The following is a 20,770-nucleotide window of genomic DNA, read 5'->3' on the forward strand; positions in this document are numbered from 1 at the left end:
CACGGCCGCTTCCTTCCCACTCCTAGCCCTTCCCTGTCCCACCGTCGCCATAAGACCTATCTGAGTTGGTGCGACGTAAAGCAACTAGCAAAAAACAAAACAAAAAAAGTAGTTTAATAAAAACACTGGTCTTGTAAACCAATATTAAGATATGTCTTCAGAAACTCAGAGGAAAGAACAGTCTTCTCATTAATCCCCAAAATTAATATTTTTACACTAAACTGCCCTCTGAATTATAAATTTAAGAATCCTTACCTTCAGCTTTCTTAATATCTTAATCTTTGCACAAGATAATCATCCACTTGCTATAACCCTAATCATTATTGCACAAACATGTGTTATCTCCATAACTGTAGGAATAATCTTTTTCTTTTTGATTATCTTATATTCTGTTCCTAATATTTTTAGGGGGAATATTGGCACTCTTTATTTAAATCACTAGCCTTGCTTCTAATGAACTATTTTATACCTCTATAAAAAATCTCGCCATCATTTTGTTATCACTTACCTTAATCCTAGTAATTTCATCAATTAGAGATCCATATTTTAGAAATACACTTGTCAAAAATATGGATTTAATATCTATAGATCTGACAACCAGCATCTTAAGAACAGAGGCTACACCCCACCTAATTAAACTTTACAATAAACCTAACTACCTAATCACTTTAATATTAGTAAACTATTTATTCCTCAGTCTAATCGTAATTGTAAAAATCACAAACATGTTCCAAGGCCCTCTATGAAAAAAAAATTGAATGGCTAAACCTATACGATTATCCCACCCCTTACTAAAAATTGCTAATAATGCCTTAGTAGATTTACCAGCTCCTTCTAATATTTCTGCTTGATGAAATTTTGGTTCCCTTCTTGGATTATGTTTAATAATTCAAATTACCTATTGTCTTTTTTTGGCTGTACACTATACTGCTAATGTAGACCTAACTTTGTCTAGTGTGGCCCATATCTGCCGTGATGTCAATCATGGGTGATTATTATGAACTTTACATCCAAATGGAGCATCTTTCTTTTTTTTATATCTGTCTCTACCTTCATGTAGGCCGTGGAATATATTATGGTTCATACAACTATGCACATACTTGATCAACAGATGTTGTAATCTTATTCCTAGTAACAGGAACAGCTTTTATAGGATATGTTTTACCTTCAGGACAAATAACTTTTTGAGGAGCTACCGTGATTACAAATCTTTTATCAGCTGATCCCTACTTAGGAATTGATCTAGTGCAATGAGTTTGAGGGGAATTTGCTTTTGACAGTGCTACACCTACTCGATTCTTTACTTTTCACTTTGTCCTTCCATTTATTGTTGCTATGATGGTTATAATTCACCTCTTATTCCTTCATCAAACAGGATTAAATAACCTTTTAAGTCTTAATAGATCAGACAAAATCCCATTCCACCCCTATTTCTCTTTCAAAAATATTTTTGGTTTCGTTATTATAGTAGCCATTTTATTACTATTAACCCTCCTTGAACCTTATATATTAGGAGATCCTGATAATTTCACACCCACCAACCCTTTAGTAACACCGGTGCATATTCAACTAGACTGATATTTTCTCTTTGCTTCTGCAATCCTACGATCAGTCCCTAATAAATTAGGGAGTGTAATTGTGTTAGTAATATCTATTGCTATTCACCTTATTCTCCCTTTTACTGCTGATAACAAATTCCATGGAGTCCAGTTTTATCCTATCAACCAAATACTATTTTGATCTATAGTATATATTGTTATCCTTTTAACATGAATTTGCGCTTGACCCATAGAAGATCCATACATTTTAACATGTGGCTCCCGATTATGTTTGCCATCATCTTATCCTTAGCTGATTTCATTTGCCGATTTCAATTTCCTAGTGAGCTCCTTCAATATCTCCTTACTCCTGCAACCATTCCTAACTCTATTTCTTTCTAATCAGCACTTCCTTCTTAATCTCCTTATTTCCCTGTAATAATATTCCTCACTATTCCTTATGCTTTAAAAGGTACACGTCTGTTTTTACACTCCTCGACAATTGCTTTAAACCCATCCCATAAACTGTTTACATTTTTATTTACCTTTTTCCACCAATCATATTTGCTTTATAAAATTTTCCTATTCCCCACTTATCAGCCATATGGTATTGCCTAATAGTCCTACTTTTACAACATTCTTTTCTAGCACACTTAGTTTTAACTCTGACAAAGACATCTTCATGATCACTTACACCGTCTATCACTTCAGTTTCTCTGTAGAGCTCATCTGGTTTTGTGAGCACCATGTCTAGAATACTTTTCCCTCTAGTTGGTTCCAACAATTTCTGAATCAACTGTTTTTCCCATATTATTTACCATTTGTTGGTCATGCTTTCTGTCGTTCTTATTCCTTTGCCAGTTTATATTTGGCAAATTCAGATCACCCGCTAGAAAAACGTTCCTCTCTGTATCGTTCCCCACGTAGCTGATTATCTTATCAAATAATTCTGCATCAGTGTCAGTGCCAGCTTTGCCAAGTGTGTACAAGCTAAAAACATCACGTTCTCTATTGTCTTCAGAGATGAGTTTTACACGTAGAATTTCATGTTCCTCATCCTTAACATTTTCGTAGCTTGCAAATTCTTCTTTCAAATCAGTCACTACTGAGCTGCACTTTGGACATTTGCCCAGGTGGCAGATTCCCTAACTGTTGTTTTCCTAATATTTTCCTAAATGATTGCAAAGAATTTGGAAATTTATTGAATATCTCCCTTGCTAATTTATTCCAATCCCTAACTCCCCTTTCTATAAATGAATATTTGCCCTAATTTGTTCTCTTGAATTCCAACTTTATCTTCATATTGTGACCTTTCCTACTTTTAAAGACACCACTAAAACTTATTCATCTACTAATGTCACTCCGTGCCATCTCTCCACTGACAGCTCGTAACATACCACTTATAACACCAATATAGTTGGTCCGTTATTGGACATTATAAATTTTCCAGTTAACTCATTCCAGATTGCCAGCGTTGTGCCCAGTGTGCTAAGTTGGGCTCATCATTTGGTAAATAGCACACCTACCAAGACGCATGGCTAGTGCATGCCGTGCAGGCCACTGCGTAGTAGTGATGGGACATTCGATTCATTTTACTAAATCGATTCATTTCATTCCGTTCACGTTACTGAATCGATACAGTGATCCAATTCACGACACATTAGTCACCGCTCCTACTGCATCTGTGTACTATGTGCTGGTAAGACTGCAGCAACAGCATTCAATGCTCGCAACTGCCATCTGGTCTTCATACTATGAACTCCTTTCTTAGAAAAAATGCTAGTCACTCTAATACGTCGAAGGTTTCCGAGACGCAGGATGGGAAAGGTCCAGGATTAGGAAGGTAGCAGCCATGGCGTGAATTAAGGTACAGTCCCAGCATTTCCTGGTTTGAAAATGGGGGAACAACGTAAAACCATCTTAACGGCTGCCGACGGTGAGATTCGAACCCACCATCCCCCAAATCCAAGCGCATAGCTACGCGATACTAACCGCACGACAATATGTATTTTTCTATCAGCTGAGGATGTTTTTAAATCGTCATATTTTATATGGGCTACCCGAGATGTACAGTAGCCCGCTGGTTTTCTGATTCAACATACTGTTGGTTAAGTTATTGCGTCTGTCCACATGTGATTGAAGTTTTGTGCAACGATGTGACATATGAACTGAGAGAATACTGAGCCGTTCTTCCCAATATAAAACAGGTACTTTTCAGTGGTCATGAGCATGACTCATAGTCATAGGGCAGGCTAGAGAAGAGTTTGTCAAATGTCAACTAAGTTATAATACTAAGATTCATTAAACTAATAAATAGTATAACCTAATAGCCTACCTACTTACTAGCTACTTCAGAATTATGTTTTGACTACCTTTTTAACACTGCAAATAACACCATATATTATTTAAACCTCCCTGTAAGAAGAGGACAGTGAATGCAAATGGGTATTATTTTCAAATGAGCTGAGCTCGAGAATCCATTATAGCATACGATTCTTTCAGTGTACTGTACCATGGCTCACTGTGTGTCTCGCTGCAGCGGAAGCTCGGCTCTCCGCCAGTTTCCAACTGTCCAGTGTGCCGATAAGGAGCCGTGTATCTTGTGTCTCACTGAGCCGTGCTCGTTCACGATTCTTTCGGTGTGCCATGGCTCACTGTATGTTTCGCAGCAGCGGAAGCTCGGCTCTCCGCGTGTCCAGTGAGCCGATAAGGAGCCGTGTGAATCTTGTGTCTCACTGAGCCACGCTCATTCACGATTCTTTCGATGGGCCATGATTCACTGTCTCGCTGCAGCGGAAGCTCCCCGTCAACGTCCAGTGAGTGCGCCACTCAGGACTGTCCGCTGGAAGTAAGCTGAATCGTGTGCCGTGAGCTCGCCATTCCTGTGAATCGATTCACACGGACACTTGAATGAATCGATACACTGCTTCGAATCATGCATTCAGTAGCCAACACTACTGTGTAGGCCACTTGGAGCCAACGACGCACACAAAATGCTGTCAACTTCTGTACACAGATTTATTTTCAATTATTTCAAATTAAATGCACATAATCTAAATCACTGCCGCCACAACAAAACACTTCACTCCATAAACATGAACAAACCACCATTTCTAACAACTGCCTATCACAAAGTATCTTACATGGAGACTGCAACCACTGCATGTGACCTACCAACTTTACTAAACAAATTCACATACTTCAAACACTCATTAGTATGACGCACATCTGATCAGAACAACTCCTGTTAAACCATGACACTTTCTAAAGAATAACTCATCTCTACCACCAAGATCGCTTCCTTATATAGAAGCCTGGCCAGGCTTCTAGAAAGATGCGTTACAAAAATACCTTCTCGTAAATTCTCGAGTGCCTAACAACATGGTTGTAATGTACAGAATATTCTACCATCATCTTGTCTGATCTAGTGCCATTCTGGATGTTACAGTGTGTTACACAATTCTGTAGTGGATTACAAATCATATATACAGGTAATAATAGGTTATATATAGGTTCTTACATTAATTGAACTCATGTACTGTAAATGTCTATATACAGTACATGTTTCATGACTTAGTCTCACAAACACTGTGATCATTCGACTACGTAAATAATAATAATAATAATAATAATAATAATAATAATAATAATAATAATAATAATAATAATAATAATAATAATAATAATAATAATTCAAACTCGATACTTGCATTATTTACCCATGGGTTAAAGAATATTGTTTTCTAGTTATATCAGTATATTACACTTGTGTCAGATTTAGTGTGTTCTCGTTATTCTTAGGTTCTTCCTGATGTCCATCCCTTACATTCCTAGGAGACACAAGTATCGAAATTGGCCATTGTATTCATTTGTATGCATTGACTAACTTCCGCCAGAGACGACACAAGATTCTTCATGTCAAGTTTCTTGTATATCAACTGTCCATATTGGAGCCCAACATTAAGGTGCCATTCTTACTCTGCAGCTGTTCGTATGCCTCGACTAACTCCCGCCGGAGTCGACACAAGATTCTTCTCAAACGTTGTGATGGTTCAATACGGACCTTGGGTCCAATCGTAGATTTGCATCTCATCATATGTTCATTTTCATTTATCATTGGTGATCATTCATGAAATTCAATATTGATAATTGACATGAAAGGCATTTACATAAACTGCTTTGAATGAAAATAATTGAGGAGTGGAAATGGAAAATGACTTAAGTGCCAGAAGGTCCCTAGTGAAGAAATACAGACAAAACGATTGCTGTCAAGTATATGGCACTTACGTTCTCCATTTCCCTCTGCTGGCACATGTGACGTTCTCCAGGTTGTTACGCAACACAATAATGAATGACCTATCCTTCTGTTTTGGAATGTTCTGAGTGCATTTAGGAACATTTTTTTGATAGGTATGTATTCATCACATTTTATCTCTCGTACAGTGTGATGAAAACCTACATACCATCTAACGTGAAAAGGGTAAACAAATGACACATTTCTAGTTAAGTTTTACGATTGTGCATGTTTCATAACTGAGCGACACACCAAGTATCTTTCCTATACAGCATAGAACATGTTAAAGAACACTGTAATCATCATTATGAAAAGAAACATACAATACATGCAGGACGTGTTATGAAGTGGATAATACCTGCATATGAATGTTACACAGTACACGATTATGAACACACGGTTTCTTCTCGACACTACTGACGATAGTAATCTCTAGGCTTTACATTTAAGTAGTCACAGAGTGCCAGCAGATCCTTCTTCTTTTCTGCACTGATATGATGATGCTTCTGCACACACGGAAACTGTGATGATGGAGGAAGCCCCCACATTTTCTTTGCTTTTTTAAATATCTTGTAGGACACCCAATAACTATCGAATGACTTTCTGACATGTATTATTTTAGGGTGTCGGTTACTCACTCTAATGTGTGAGGCTTTACTGAGCTGCAGCTTGGTAGTATTGATGTACTCGTTGGTGAGAGCTCCAAAGTCAAATCAATCATCTCTACTCATTTTAACTATCTTGAATGGGTTTTTTTTTGGTCTTGCAGACTTAATAACGGCCTCTAGCTCATCTGGGATCATGGTTTTTAGTACTCGTTTACTTTTCTCAGTGAGACCGAAGTCCCTCACATTTCATGGAACTGTGTCCGGACACTAAGAATTTTAAATCAGTAGTATCAAAATGGTCTTTAGCAACTAAATAAATGAGTGTCATCATCATCATCCTGTTTTGTTTTATGATGCGCAGTTGTCACACCATATAAGAACATTTTGTTTGTTTGTATATCCGGTTGTCATCACTTTGAATAAGCAAGATTATGTTTCATTACCCTCTCGACCTCTCCTCCCTTCATCTCACAAGCACATGAAACTGCCATTGGTGCCTGAATCATGTTTACATTGATTATAGCAAGCTAGTTGTCATGAGTAAAACATACTGGAATGCATGAGGGTTGGAACAAACAGAACCTGTTGCATATCCATACTCACTGTGCAGGTACTGTTGGTTTGGTGGGTGACTGAGAATCACAGATATCACTTTTCATAAGGGTTGTTTTTTTTTTTTTTTTTTTTTTTTTTTTTTTTTTTTTTTTTTTTTTTTTTTTTTTTTCTACATGTAGCTGTAGTTCACTGTTGGCCTTATGTCATTCCCACTCTGAAGACGAGGCTTTCACAGCGGCTTGCAGCTTGTCACAACGCTGGCAAGTGTCTGTTCTGGGTTTAGCAATGGAGAATGTTTTAAAATCGGTCTTGAAGATGCTGCAATTGTATTTGCATGTCACCTTATTGTCCGGATACTTCTCTTTGAACGCAGTAAACATCCAGTGGTAACTTAAATCTGGACTGAGATATTCTTTCTGCGATTTCTTCCTACCGTAATGACTTCATTCTCGGGGAAAAAGGGATTTATATGGTTTTTCACCAGATCCCTGTCATTTGTGGTGAACTTAGCCTTATGCCTGTTTGAGCCTTCACTTTTCCCCCCTTCTGTCGTCATAAACCATAAACCGTAATACCTTTATTTTTATTTTCTTGAAGTGTCCGAAGCCGCCGATTTGTCACAACAAAAATGTCCTTGAACGTCTTTGCTGCACACTTGCACATGCTCACCTCTTCCGTTTGGGACACTAGCACACTTTTACTTGTCTCTTACTTTCTGATGGATGGTTGTGTGTTCCGTGTTCTCTTCTGTTTACGTTCACAAGTTCCAGTCTATTTAATAGGTATGTACCTTGCTCATTTTCACCCAAAGTGTAGAACTGGGTTAACAGACTCTCCCTTTACTCGCATAGTAACGTCTTACAAGCATATTTACACATACATGTAGTTGTTCTGATGGTGCTTTCTTGCCAGGAATCTCACGACCTGTAGATGTGCAAGGTTTACCAGCGGTACGTTTCTCCTTACGCTTTTTGTTTACCGTTGATTTGTAAACCTTCCGAGACATATGAGGTTCCATGTCAGTTCATCTTCATTACACACACACAATGTAATGTGTCACACAACCACTATAACAGCACTGGCTATTACGATGTAAATGCTGTGTGAGCTGTGGCACTACACACATTGACGACCGGACCTCCCTAGGCACTGGCGTCGCTCTCCAGGCGACGATCACTGGCACTAGTGTCTGCTCAAAATGCTAACGCTATCTGTGTGCCGTGCTTGGAACGAATATAAATGTTTCTGGTACATGAATCCTATCCAGAGGGAACACTACAACACACAGGCTCATGTCGTAACAAAAACCTCAAAATTACATTTGTGGGACTTTTGTTTCATAACTGAGTGACACACGAATTATCTTTCCTATACAGCATAGAACATGTTAAAGAACACTTTAATCATCATTATGAAACAAAACATACAATACATGCAGGACGTGTTATGAAGTGGATAATATCCACATGATTTTGAACACACGGTTTCTTCTCGACACTGCTGATGATAGTAATCTCTATATTTTACATCTAAGTAGTCACAGAGCACCAGCAGATCCTTCTTCTTTTCTGCACTGATAATATGATGCTTCTGCACACGGGGAAACTGTGATGGTATTACTTAAGGATAATTTAATATTTCTCATTGTTTATTTCCAAATATTACTTTATTATCTAATCGATTATTGATTATGAATAAATAATTATTCAAATAAACTTCCAAGTAATAATTGAGGAGTGGAGATGGAAGTTTCATCATCCAAGATTGCGTAAGAAATCGAATTAATCATTTCATGAATGTAAAAAAAAAAAATTACCCGTATTGTATAAATGGTGTATTCAAAGGGTTAAAGGCTATATTTCAAATCCATATTTTAATAATAATAATAATAATAATAATAATAATAATAATAATAATATTTGCTTTACGTCCGCCTAACTACTTTTTAAGGTCTTCGGAGTAGGGTTGGGCAGACCGGAACATTCACTTGTTCTGTAACATTAGGAGCTTGACGCAGAGTGTTTCGGTACAGAGTGCCGAGACACGGGACACAGGACACAGGACTGTAACTGCGTCCTAGAGAGAACTTCGAGAGGCAACAGGACATGCTCCGCTTCAGCTGGAATGTGCCTGAACCGAACGTGCTGTGCCAAGGCCGCACTAGATAGATTAGTTGGCCTTGGCTGTGTCTGCCTGTCGATACCGGCTGTGTGCCGCCCTGTGTTGGAGTGTCAACATTTTTTCATCCAGTTATATCCTTAATTCCAAAGCGATGACCCATGTTTTTCTTGGGCTTAAAAGTTTCCTTAAAGTCCAAATTAATTTTTAACATCAATCCCCGAGAAAGTGTTGAGGGAAATTTTCGAGATATTGAAGAAAGTAAATGGAGGTTGAGAGGGAAGGAATTCGAAGTGCAGAGAGCATAAGATTGGGACACAGGCGAAGCAGCTAAAGCAGTGCAGCGCAGAGCAGATTTTTGTAATCCACACAAATCATTGCACCATCGCAAGTTGACAGACAGGGCAGGACAGAGCAGAGCATCTACTTCCGCCTACCACGCGCAGTCTTAGAAACAGTTTCCTGCGCACGTGTCACGCAGTTTGTTAAGAAATGGAGGAGAAAATTACCACAGCCGTTCGGTCTCACCATGTTTTGTAGGTACTATGTGAATCATGTGGACTGCAATGCAGTATGTACGTATATATGTATGTACGTATGTATGTATGTATGTATGTATGTATGTATGTTCGTGAGAAAATGGCTGAACAGAATTTAATGAAAATCGGTATGTAAATTCGAGGAATAAGGCACTACAGTCTAGGCTATAAATAATTTTATTCACGCTTGGTAACAAGGTAGTTTAGAGAAAGGCCTAAAATGTAATCCACCAAGCAAGTGGCAGTGCGGTTAGGGTCGCGCATCTGTGAGCTTGCATTCGGGAGTTAGTGGGTTCGAACCCCACTGTCGGCAGCCCTGAAGATGGCTTTCCGTGGTTTCCCATTTTCACACTAGGCAAATGCTGGGGCTGTACCTTAATTAAGGCCACGCCCGCTACCTTCCCAAACTTCCACTCTTCCGTCGCCGAAAACCTTCGATATGTTAGTGCGACGTTAAACAGCAAACAAAAGAATGTAATCCTCATATATCTATGAAACAATCCGTGACCCAAGTTCTCAGAACATATAGAATTTAAGACAAAAATCTAATGCTGATTATGGAAAGAATCATCGCCGACTCTGTCGCCGTCATCCATCATCACATTAATGTGAAGAGATAAATACGGAAAATCATTTATCATGTCTTGTCAAATATAAATGCAAACGCGTTCACAACAGATTGTCAATGTTGATTGATTTTAGTATCTTGTGTCTTGTGACAACTAGATGAAAATCTAGCAGTACATTTGTAAATGCATATTTTTCCCTCTCCCCCACTGTGATCCTATTAATGAATTTGCCATGCAAGTTGGTCGTGCGGTTAGGATCGCCTTGCTATGAGCTTGCATTCGGGAGTTAGTGGGTTCGAACCCCACTGTCGGCAGCCCTGAAGATGGCTTTCCGTGGTTTCCCATTTTCACACCAGGCTAATGCTAGGGGGGGGTGGACTGTACCTTAATTAAGGACACGGTCGCTTCCTTCCCATTCCTAGCCCTTTCCTATTCCATCGTTGCCATAAGACCTATCTGTGTCGGTGTGACATAAAAAATATAAAAAATAATCATGAATTGAATTCTTTGCTTAGTCCATATGAACGCCGAACATCGGTATCATAGAAATATTGTTCAGTCTTGTAAACTGGCGAAGGTGGTTGTTTTTATTGCGATTGTCTTAAGCTGAATAACCGCATTGCCATCAGCACAAGGGAAATTGTGAAGATGACTAACAAAATGAGAAAAATCGCGAATGCTTGAAGAAAAAGAAAAAAAGAGCATCTTTATACTGGATGCCCCAGTATCACAGAGTCTAAAGAAAACATGTTATTTCTGAAAACCGACGAGACCCTGCGTGGCAATGTATGCTCACATCCACTTCGCAGTTTCGTAAGCTTCGCGCTGTTCTGCTCTGCTCTTCCCTGCTCTGCGGCCAACTGCTTCTCAATGTGCGCTCGGTCTAACAGCACGAAAGTACAACAATGTATTCATCCAGTTATATCTTTAATTCCAAAGCAATGACCCATGTTTTTCTTGGGCTTAAAAGTTTCCTTAAACTCCAAATTAATTTTTAACGTCAATCCCCGAGAAAGTGTTGAGGGAAATTTTCGAGATATTAATTACTCACTAATTACTCACAATTCAACTGGTGAAAATATTCTTGAATTGGTTACTTTTAAACACCTGCACTGCCGTTGTAACCGTGTTATGTGTATTTTATATTGACCGGATAAAACTTAACCTAAAAGCAGCCTTTAAACGTGATTAGTGGGCGCGAATTTCAGTGTTCGGACAGATCGTTCACATTCCCTGCAGCTTTATGCTGGACCATGGCCATAACTACACACAGGCACACACCACACAGCACGTTCCATACAGGCACATTCCCAGTTCCCACTGGCGCGAAGCATGTAATGTTGCCTCTCAAAGTTCTCTCTACACTGCGCAGTTACAGTCCCGCGTCCCGTGCGCCCGCTGCACAGTTCAGCTAGTAGGCGAAGGGCAGTGCACACTGCACAGTGGCGCTTCTGATGGGACAGCGAGTCATTGTCTCCGGCTCGCTTGAGAATGTTTCGGAACAATTGACACTCGGTGTTCTGGAACAGCGGAACATAACTTTGCACCGGCGCATTGTGCCGAAACAGGGACATAGTGCCCAACCCTACTTCGGAGATGCCGAGGTGCCAGAATTTAGTCCCGCAGGAGTTCTTTTACGTGCCAGTAAATCTACCGACTCGGGGTTGTCGTATTGGAGCACCTTCAAATACCACCGGACTGAGCCAGGATCGAACCTGCCAAGTTGGGGTTAGAAGGCCAGCGCCTTAACCGTCTGAGCCACTCAGCCCGGCAATCCATATTTTAAGTCAAAGGAAAAGGGAAATCATTTCAGAGTTATGAAATCTCCAAAAATTATAAATTTGTGTAATACCATATTCCAATAATGATATTACATAATATTTCTTATAATGCATATTGTTATTTAAATAATATGTCGTTAATTGCATGTCATACCATCATTTAAATGTTATGTGATTGTATTTTCATGTTCCAGTGCCGTATATTCATGTTCTAGTCTGTACTTTCCTTTGAATATAATTAAACTGTAACTTTCTAAAATCCACAAGTTTCCATCCATAAAATTCTATCTTTCATTTGAAAGCAACTAATATTTACTTGAATGAAATAAAATGGTATCATGATGTTTAAAAGGCAAATAATGTTAATCATGAAGCCCAAAATCACTTCATAAAAATTAATGTGGTTGAAATAATTAATTCTGCAGAAAGAATTCATTAACAAAAACATCCTTCATCAGTACGTGTAAATAATATATTCATTTAGATGATCCTAATTTTGGCTGAACCTCCCCATGTAATCTTTCAAATTCACCCAAAAAATCGTTGACAACTTCAATGTATTTTAATGCCTTCATTCCTATCATAAATTCATTATTATGACCATTGCCTACTATATCAGCTTTGTAGGAATATATACTGGAATATGTTATTTGATTGTATGGAAATACAAAATGATGACTTCATTTGACATTTAAGAAGGTAATAACTTTCAATAAACAAGATTGTCTGCCACGTTATTCAAATAAATAGTTGTGACGATGTGAAACTTCCCCTTAAGTTATCTATCATATAATCCACTCATAATATGTCGTCTCAAAGAAATACCAATACCAACAATATCAATAAATCTGCATAACTGCATATTTCTATTTCATTTGCTTATTTATTTTAATGTCTTGAAAACTCTTATCATGTTTATCTACTTCTGACACTAAAATGTGCATACCAATCAACCACCTTATATCTCAGATATAGCCATTACTATTCAACATCATTGTCACATTTCACTTCCTAACATTTTTTGAAAACCTTAACACACTAATATGACTTTCACTACATTTCATCTACTAAAATAAAATAAAAAAGATTATCATACCAGAACTTTCAAATCACGACATTGTCTTGTCATAACATCTTATTATTAAAAATTACATTCCCTTGTCAATACTGACCATTTATTAGGTGTGTTCCAACTTGTATCCACGTATTTCAGACATATTAATTATTTCCCAAGTACAGAAAGTTGACTAGGGGAATTCAACTGGTAATGGAAGTTTAGCACTGAATAATTATGTTGAATTGGAAGTAATTCATAGAATCATTTCCCTTTCAATACATCATGATACCCAGGATCTAAATTCTTATATCATGACATATTCATAAACAATATTTTAATATCGTATTAAGATGTTCAAAATGTTACTTTATCTTTAGAACATGAATTATTGCCTGGAGGAATTACATATTATTATACTAGCATAATTTAGAAAGCATTAGGAAAATACGAAATGAAACACTTACCTATTAGTCGATTCGATCTCTCGTCAGTGTAAGATTTACTTAGCCTTCATCCATTGTGACGTGCCATACCAGCGTTACATTGTAGTGACTCATCATATACGTCATATTGGTAATACTGATATTAAAATTGATACCCATTCAACCTGTAACTTAAAACATTGTAATTAAAATATGTTCTGCTCACTTCAGTAATGTTCCACAGTTATTCAAGCACACTCACTTGAAATAATATATTCCTTAATTCAAATAACACAATATTATTTAGATGAATATTCTGTATGAAATGGCTTTTAATCATGGTTTGAAATCCTCAACTTGAGAGAGAGATTTATAAAAGAAATAAATCGTCCGTCCACCAATGAGGGTGACCATTTGGATTCGGAATACAGTTTCAATTTCAATGGAGTTTAAAAATATCAACAAATGAAGATTTAATCGTTGAAGCTGTTATCTTCTTTTTTCCCGGGGTTAGTGGGGGAGAAATTTAACGTATGATACGTCCAGTACTATTCTGCTTTTCTTATAGTAACTTGCTTTTCTGCTTTCTAGCTCATGAAACCATATAACTTAATATATCTATATATATTTATTTTATCGTTATTATTATTGACAATATGTTAGTTTTCAAATGTTTTTCTATGAAGTTCTACGTCTTGTAGCCATGCTGTAAGGTCAAGTTACAATTTATTCCGCGACTTCGGAATTTGATTATTTCTTTGATCTCTTCTTGCTTAATCTTGCTGTGAGTATGCGAGCCATTTTTGTTCCAATTGTGAAATGTTGTACTATGTTGTAAATACACATAGTTTTAGGTTTAAAATTATTTATCTCTTAAAACTTAATGGCTTGTTTCTGTAGAAACTGTTTTTCATTTTTAGTAATCTGTATGTGTGGACTGGAATGCTGCCTACTCAATCAATGTTGAAGAGAGCCATTGATCGTGTGCTGTGTTCTATGTGTCACATCAAACCTGAGTGTTTCCCTGCCATGCTAAAACGGATGGGTGTGCTGGTGACCAAGACAACACATCAGAATGCATCAGTATCAGATGACAGGTAACTATTTGTTAAACTATATCCCGTAATGGTTACTTGAAATTAAATTATTTGTAAATTCATTTAGAAATTCTCTACTTGTCCTGGGTAGAAGTTGTGTGGTTGAATAATTCATTTCGTTACTGGTATATTCCAGTGGTAGATTACAAATAATTTAAGCATTCAGTCAGATTGCTGCAGTGATCAGTATTTACTATCAGCAATCTGTACCCAGCCGGAATGTAAGATTTATAGTTGTGTTACTGACTTTTTGAATTACTAGCAGACTCTGCGTTTGGTGGAACAAATGCTTTTCATTTACTCAGAATGCACAGGATGCATTTCTCCAAATAAGGCAGTAATGAAAAATTGAATTGTAATACAGCCTGACTAATACAGCAGGTTTTCAGTTCAGTATTGAAATTAGTTATTGTAGATCTGTTAAAATCCATGTCTGGATTAAATTAAATAACAAGAATAACATGGTATAAGGTTCCATTAGAAGAGAATGCATTCATTGACCAGGTTCACCTATTTAAGATATAAAATAATACAAAAATTAAACAATAGTATGATATACAGTAAAGCCCCGATTATCCGCAAGTGCCACAAAATAGATTTTTAATTACAAACACCAAAAAAGACAATTTTAATCCAAGCCAACAATAGGGAAAATACAGGGTGACCGACGGGAATCTGACGTTTTTGGCATGGCTAGTACTCTCTCGGTAGGTGGAGTGGGGAGCGAAATTGTCAAGCAGGACACTGGCCATGCATTGGCGTTTCAGTAGCTGTGGAGCCGTGTTCGGTTGAACATCGTATGTTTGCGTACAACGCATTTGTGCAGAATGGCGGGTCTGTTATAACAGTGCAGCGACTTTTTTGTGTGCGTTTCAACCGTGGGCGTCGTGGTGTCGTTCCCAGCCGCAACACGATTCTCACTTGGGCTCATTACGAGTTTGCATGCATGTTCACGTGCTGAGCGCCCAGGGCTACGCGTCACCGCAGCTCTCACATGCCCAATGTTTTGTAGTGTTCTTGCTGTCTTAGTCGGATCTGGTGGCGTCTTTTTAACAATAGATCCTGTTGTCCGTACATTATTAACCAACCACTGTTCCATAGCTAATGAAACGGCAACGCATAGCGAGTGTCCTGCTTGACAATCCCGCTCCCCACTCCTCCTACCAAGAGAGTACTAGCCATGCCAAAAACGTCCGATTCCCGTCAGTCACCCTGTATAATAGGCCCTTAAGTGCGAATGTCAAAAATTACTAACAGTCATTATTGTGCATCGTAAACCACACCCAGACGACTGGAGTGGGACATTGATGATGATGATGATGATGATGATGATGATGATTTATTGTGCATCATAATCCTATAGGCCCTCTCGGAATTTGTGGATGAGTGGCCGGCTCTTGCTCGTTTGTTTTGGTCTTGGCTTTCACATTCTCTGATCACTGACCTTGATGACCCGAGCGGGCAAGTGTATCAATCCACTCTGTCAATTCACTAACCTTCCCCTTCTCCGTGTATATTCTCTCAACCTGTCAGTGGTGTCAGTTGTCAGTAAGTGTGCTTAGTGATCAGTCGTGTTTTATGTTTCTTTGTCAGTTCCGGGAGGTGAGAATGTCAACAAAGAAATCATAGTAGAGTGGCTGGAATGCGATGCAAGTGAGCTGTTACAAGAACAAGACGATGACACACATCTGGCAGAAAAATTCATGTTAAGGAAAGAAGCAATCTAGCATAAAGAAAAGATGTTTCTAAAGCAAGAAGCAAAAGCGAGTGATTGGTTTTTAAGAAAAAGGCGTAACTGAACACTTCTTGTTAACATTGCAGTATTGTTTTTTGTTTACTATTCTTTATATTAGTGATTTAGATGTAGAGCAAAGGTTTCTGCAGTGCTGTACATATTCTAAAATTTTACATATTAGGTTTTTGTTCAATGAAACATACTTTTTATACTGAAATTCTCTTTCTTGTTTATACCTCATTTTCAATTGTTGTTTTTTCGGGTTATCCACGATTTTCCCTATCCACTGTGCCTTTGCCACCCAATTCCACAGATTTTTGGGGCTTTACTGTATCGTAGTCATAGAACAAACCTTCAATCATTCCCCACTTGTACAGCCAAAACTAACATCCTCCATGGTTTGTTCAAACCCTTTTTGATAGGTTGAAACCAGGTTGCTGACTATGAGGAACAGAGATTATATCTGGGTGGTCAGGATCTGCAAATCTGAAGTCGTCCTTTTCCTCATGCCAAGCCTGATTTTTTTTCAGTATTTAATAATTACTGAAATTTTATTATCACTTATAGCAAATCAATATGTTTCAAATTTCATAGCTCAAGAGGTAACACTGACTTCACAATTTATCTCTGTCAAAAATAAACTGAATTTTTTCCTAAGTTTTCCCACTTTCTTTCCCATAAATGTTGTAATAACTCACCCCACATCCAACTAGCATGCTCTTCTCTGTCAGTCATTTCCTGGGTCAAGTTTAAATACCTGTGGAAAGATAAAGAAAACCTAACCATTAATCATCGTGCAGCCCGTTAAAAAGGAAATAGGATTCCAGGCTACCTTCCCAAATTATTTATCTTTCTCGCAGTTCTTGTTCTCTTCAAAATAAATATTTATCATATGTGAATATTTTAATTGTGCCTTTCTTAATTGCAGAAATGAGGATTTTTTTTTGCAGAAACAGGAAATATATTTGTAATAAGACATATGCATACTTTGGTTTTCCCGTATTATCCGTTCAAATTACGTGGTCCCGCGAGCATCCTAATTAAATCACGTTGTAAAAATCCTGCATCATCCGTTTAAATTTTTGAGACAATGCTATACATTTATCACTAATAACAAAAACATCCAACCCTGTGAAATAGAGAAGGTACTCATCTCAATTTTACTTGTTATTTTGGTGTAACAGAAGTTTGATTGTACCTATTCAGACTGAATTATTTTATTCCTCAGCCCCTGTGGGTGGGGGCCACAGACGAAGAATACACCCACGGTATCCCCTGCCTGTCGTAAGAGGCATCTTAAAGGGGTGACCAAGGGATGATTGTATAAGAACCATGAAACTACTTGTGATTATTACCACCACACGGGGAACACCATGGGTCGCTTTTACTTACGCGTATTACCACTATGTTAGATACCAAGTAGGTTTGTGATTAGTAGCAACAGAGTGCGTTGCCGGCTTCTACAGTACCTGCGATTAGCACCACTTTAGGAGCGACACCATGGTTCTGGCTTGCCTACGATTAGTACCGACTATATGAGGAACACCACGGGATAGTGCAGGTCCCTGTGGTTGGTACACGTATGTAATGAACACCATAGGTTTGTGTTGCCTTTAAATGGCACTGCAATGTGCGAAACAACTTAGGTCTGTATTCCATGTGTGAATTGCATTACCTGTGAGTAGTACCATACTGTGTGGAATGCCGCGAGTCTAGGCTCCTTTTGATTAGTACCGCAACTTGACAAATACCATGGTTCTACTTTTCTAGCGATAAAGTACCATTATGAGGGGCCGATGACTTGGATTTTGTACCTCTTGAAGACTAAAGGCATCATCGATTTAGTATTATGCTATAGATACCGTCCCTTAGTAATACTATTGTTTCACATCATTTTCTGTGAATGTGAGACATTGCGGGTCGGATCCAGTGATTGTTTTAAATTCTTATCCGTCCATTCATTCTTCGTCCTCAGGTTTAGAATTGTGGTCAGTGAAGGATTTTGGACTTTTAATTTTTCATTCCATTTCATCTCATTTTGTACCATTAGGGGCCAATGACCTAGATGTCAAGCCCCTTTAAACAACAAGCATCATCATCATCATCTTTTCTTCTTCTTCAGATGTTTGTGGTTGCCAGACTGACAAAGAATACCATACAATACAAATACAGTAAACTAACTTCAATTTACAATAGAAAATACACAAGAATTATAACGATAACGTAAAGAAAACAATCCTTGGTGACAGTGGTATATAAAAGAAGCAGTTAAAAGAAGACAAAATATAAAAGGAAACGAAAATACAGTAGAACCTCGATTATACGTTCTCCGAAACTACGTTTTCCCATATTATGCGTTCAAATTACGTGGTCCCGCGAGCATCCTAATTAAATCACGTTGTGAAAATCCCGCATCATCCGTTTCTCGAAGAAACGATTTCCCGCATCAACCGTTCAGAAATTTCAGTCCCATCAACGCTAAATCCTCGATCACGCGTTTTTCAAGAAACTGTATCTCACGAAAGGACGGCTACGGCATACTTGCGGATCTTGGTGTTAACGTCCAATCATTGCGGTAATTTGAGGAAGAGGAAAGGTGATCGGCGGTGAAGTTGCGTAAGGGACCATCTTAGCATCGCATTCGAGTGGTATTGTTTAGAGAATCGAAATCATAAAGCAGAGAGTGTCCACAACAATTGGAAGGAGACAGAACGCATTTCGACAGCTCTGCTTGAAGAAAGAACGAGTTTCGTCAAATGTTCGTACTTGCAAAGCGTGTACATTATGTCTATGGTTAGATGTTTACTTTTTTTCCTCCAAGTGTATCGCCGAACAGGTTTTCGGCACTTCCCTGAGGGCATTGTATAGTCACTGAGCTTTCAGGTAGGAATCTAAACTGCTCCTTCTTAAGTACAGTAACACAAATTGAGTATCTTAATATTATCGTAGCCTATACAATTACGTTATCGAGACCTGAACAGATGTTGCACCTTACATACATAAAGGCATGGGTGGTTTTAGGATTGCCTTTTACTGTTTTGGTCCTAATGTAAGACTAGGAATTTCACGTTATTGTGTTAAAATGTTAAAACCGCAGTTGTTTTATTTGCGCACGTTACATGTAAAAACCTTTGCATCATTTCGCACTCGTGCCGACTTGGACAGCGAGCGCGTTTTCCAGCTGAGCTCAAGGTCGCGAATAACCGTAAATTCGGAAGTTTTGAGGATATTTTTTCTCTTTCCAATGTAATCGTGATTAGCAAATACAGTAGAGACAATACGCGACACGGATTTCGCCTTGCTAAAATGGGAGACAGTTCGACGGTAGTGCTCCTAGTGACTTGACCTGAACATATCGCGCTAAATGCAAATATCAATGGAAATGTATATACGGAAATGGATAAATAAATTACGTCTAGAAAGAAAGTGTTATTGAGATATTAACTTCGAAATTGCTAAAGCAATTCTGGATAAATGAATGAAGAATTATTTATAAGGTTATTATTCAAAGACTGAAATTAGACACATAAACAAGATATGAAATGGGCTGCTGTGAAATGGCTTGATCTTTCATTTATGCATTACTTTTTCAGCTTTAGCATCCCTGCCTGAACTTTTACGGTTGGATTTGTCTTTTTTCTGATTTAAAAAACATTTTATCATCTCATTAAGACACTTGTCAATAAAATTATCAGCACATTCCTTACACACATGATGCAGTTAATTAATAGTTAAAATCTGGAGAATTTTCCTCTTAACATGAAGCCTACTAACAGAAAGAAAATCTATAAAATCCCAGCTTTAATCTGAGAAGAGGGATAAAAGAAAGAAATGTATGAAAATGTTGTCGATAGTGATGCTTTGAGGAATATTTACGTACAATTAGAGTAAACATGTAACATGCCCGTGGCTCTATTGTCGAGGATTTCTAAAGTCGCTGGGCTGGAAATGATCTGAACAGATCTTATAATTCTTATATAAGCGTAACGTCCCTTCTTTCTTGCACACCTTATCCAAATCGCTTCTGTGACATTTCAAAACCCACATATTACACCTACAAAAACACATCGGTATTGAAGGTTAACTGCTGCACTATAGAATAAAATATGCGTATTACATTTTATGCCAGTTAAAATATGGGTCGAGCAGGTCAGAAGATTATGAAGTACTATAAAAATCTGTCACTGGAAGAATATATATGCAAACACAATATTACTTACATGTTCTTGTCACGAGGGAACCTGAAGAACGACCGCCCATTTTTCTCTACTTCGTAATTACTGCAGCCAAACACAGTACATACCTTTCCCCTCATGTTGAGAGGAGATATCAAGGAATGACACACGCTACTATTTAATTACGTCAACTTACTGGAAACGCATAAATAACACCTAAAACTTCACACAAAAATACACGTGCTCGTATGAGAGAATCAGTACTGTTCAGGTCTATCCGCT

The 20,770-nt window shown here is 38.0% G+C and overlaps 1 protein-coding gene across 1 annotated transcript in view; it reads left to right on the forward strand.

Annotated features, from left to right (window-relative positions):
- Positions 1-20,770, forward strand: part of Bruce (BIR repeat containing ubiquitin-conjugating enzyme) — a 1,406,664-nt gene that overhangs the window by 921,576 nt on the left and 464,318 nt on the right. Inside the window, exon 47 of the mRNA XM_068225988.1 lies at positions 14,402-14,578. Within this exon, the coding sequence (XP_068082089.1) occupies positions 14,402-14,578 (177 nt within the window). The remainder of the gene's footprint in view (positions 1-14,401; positions 14,579-20,770) is intronic.

Source organism: Anabrus simplex, chromosome 2 (assembly GCF_040414725.1).
Source record: "Anabrus simplex isolate iqAnaSimp1 chromosome 2, ASM4041472v1, whole genome shotgun sequence".
In the NCBI taxonomy this organism is placed as follows: domain Eukaryota; kingdom Metazoa; phylum Arthropoda; class Insecta; order Orthoptera; family Tettigoniidae; genus Anabrus; species Anabrus simplex.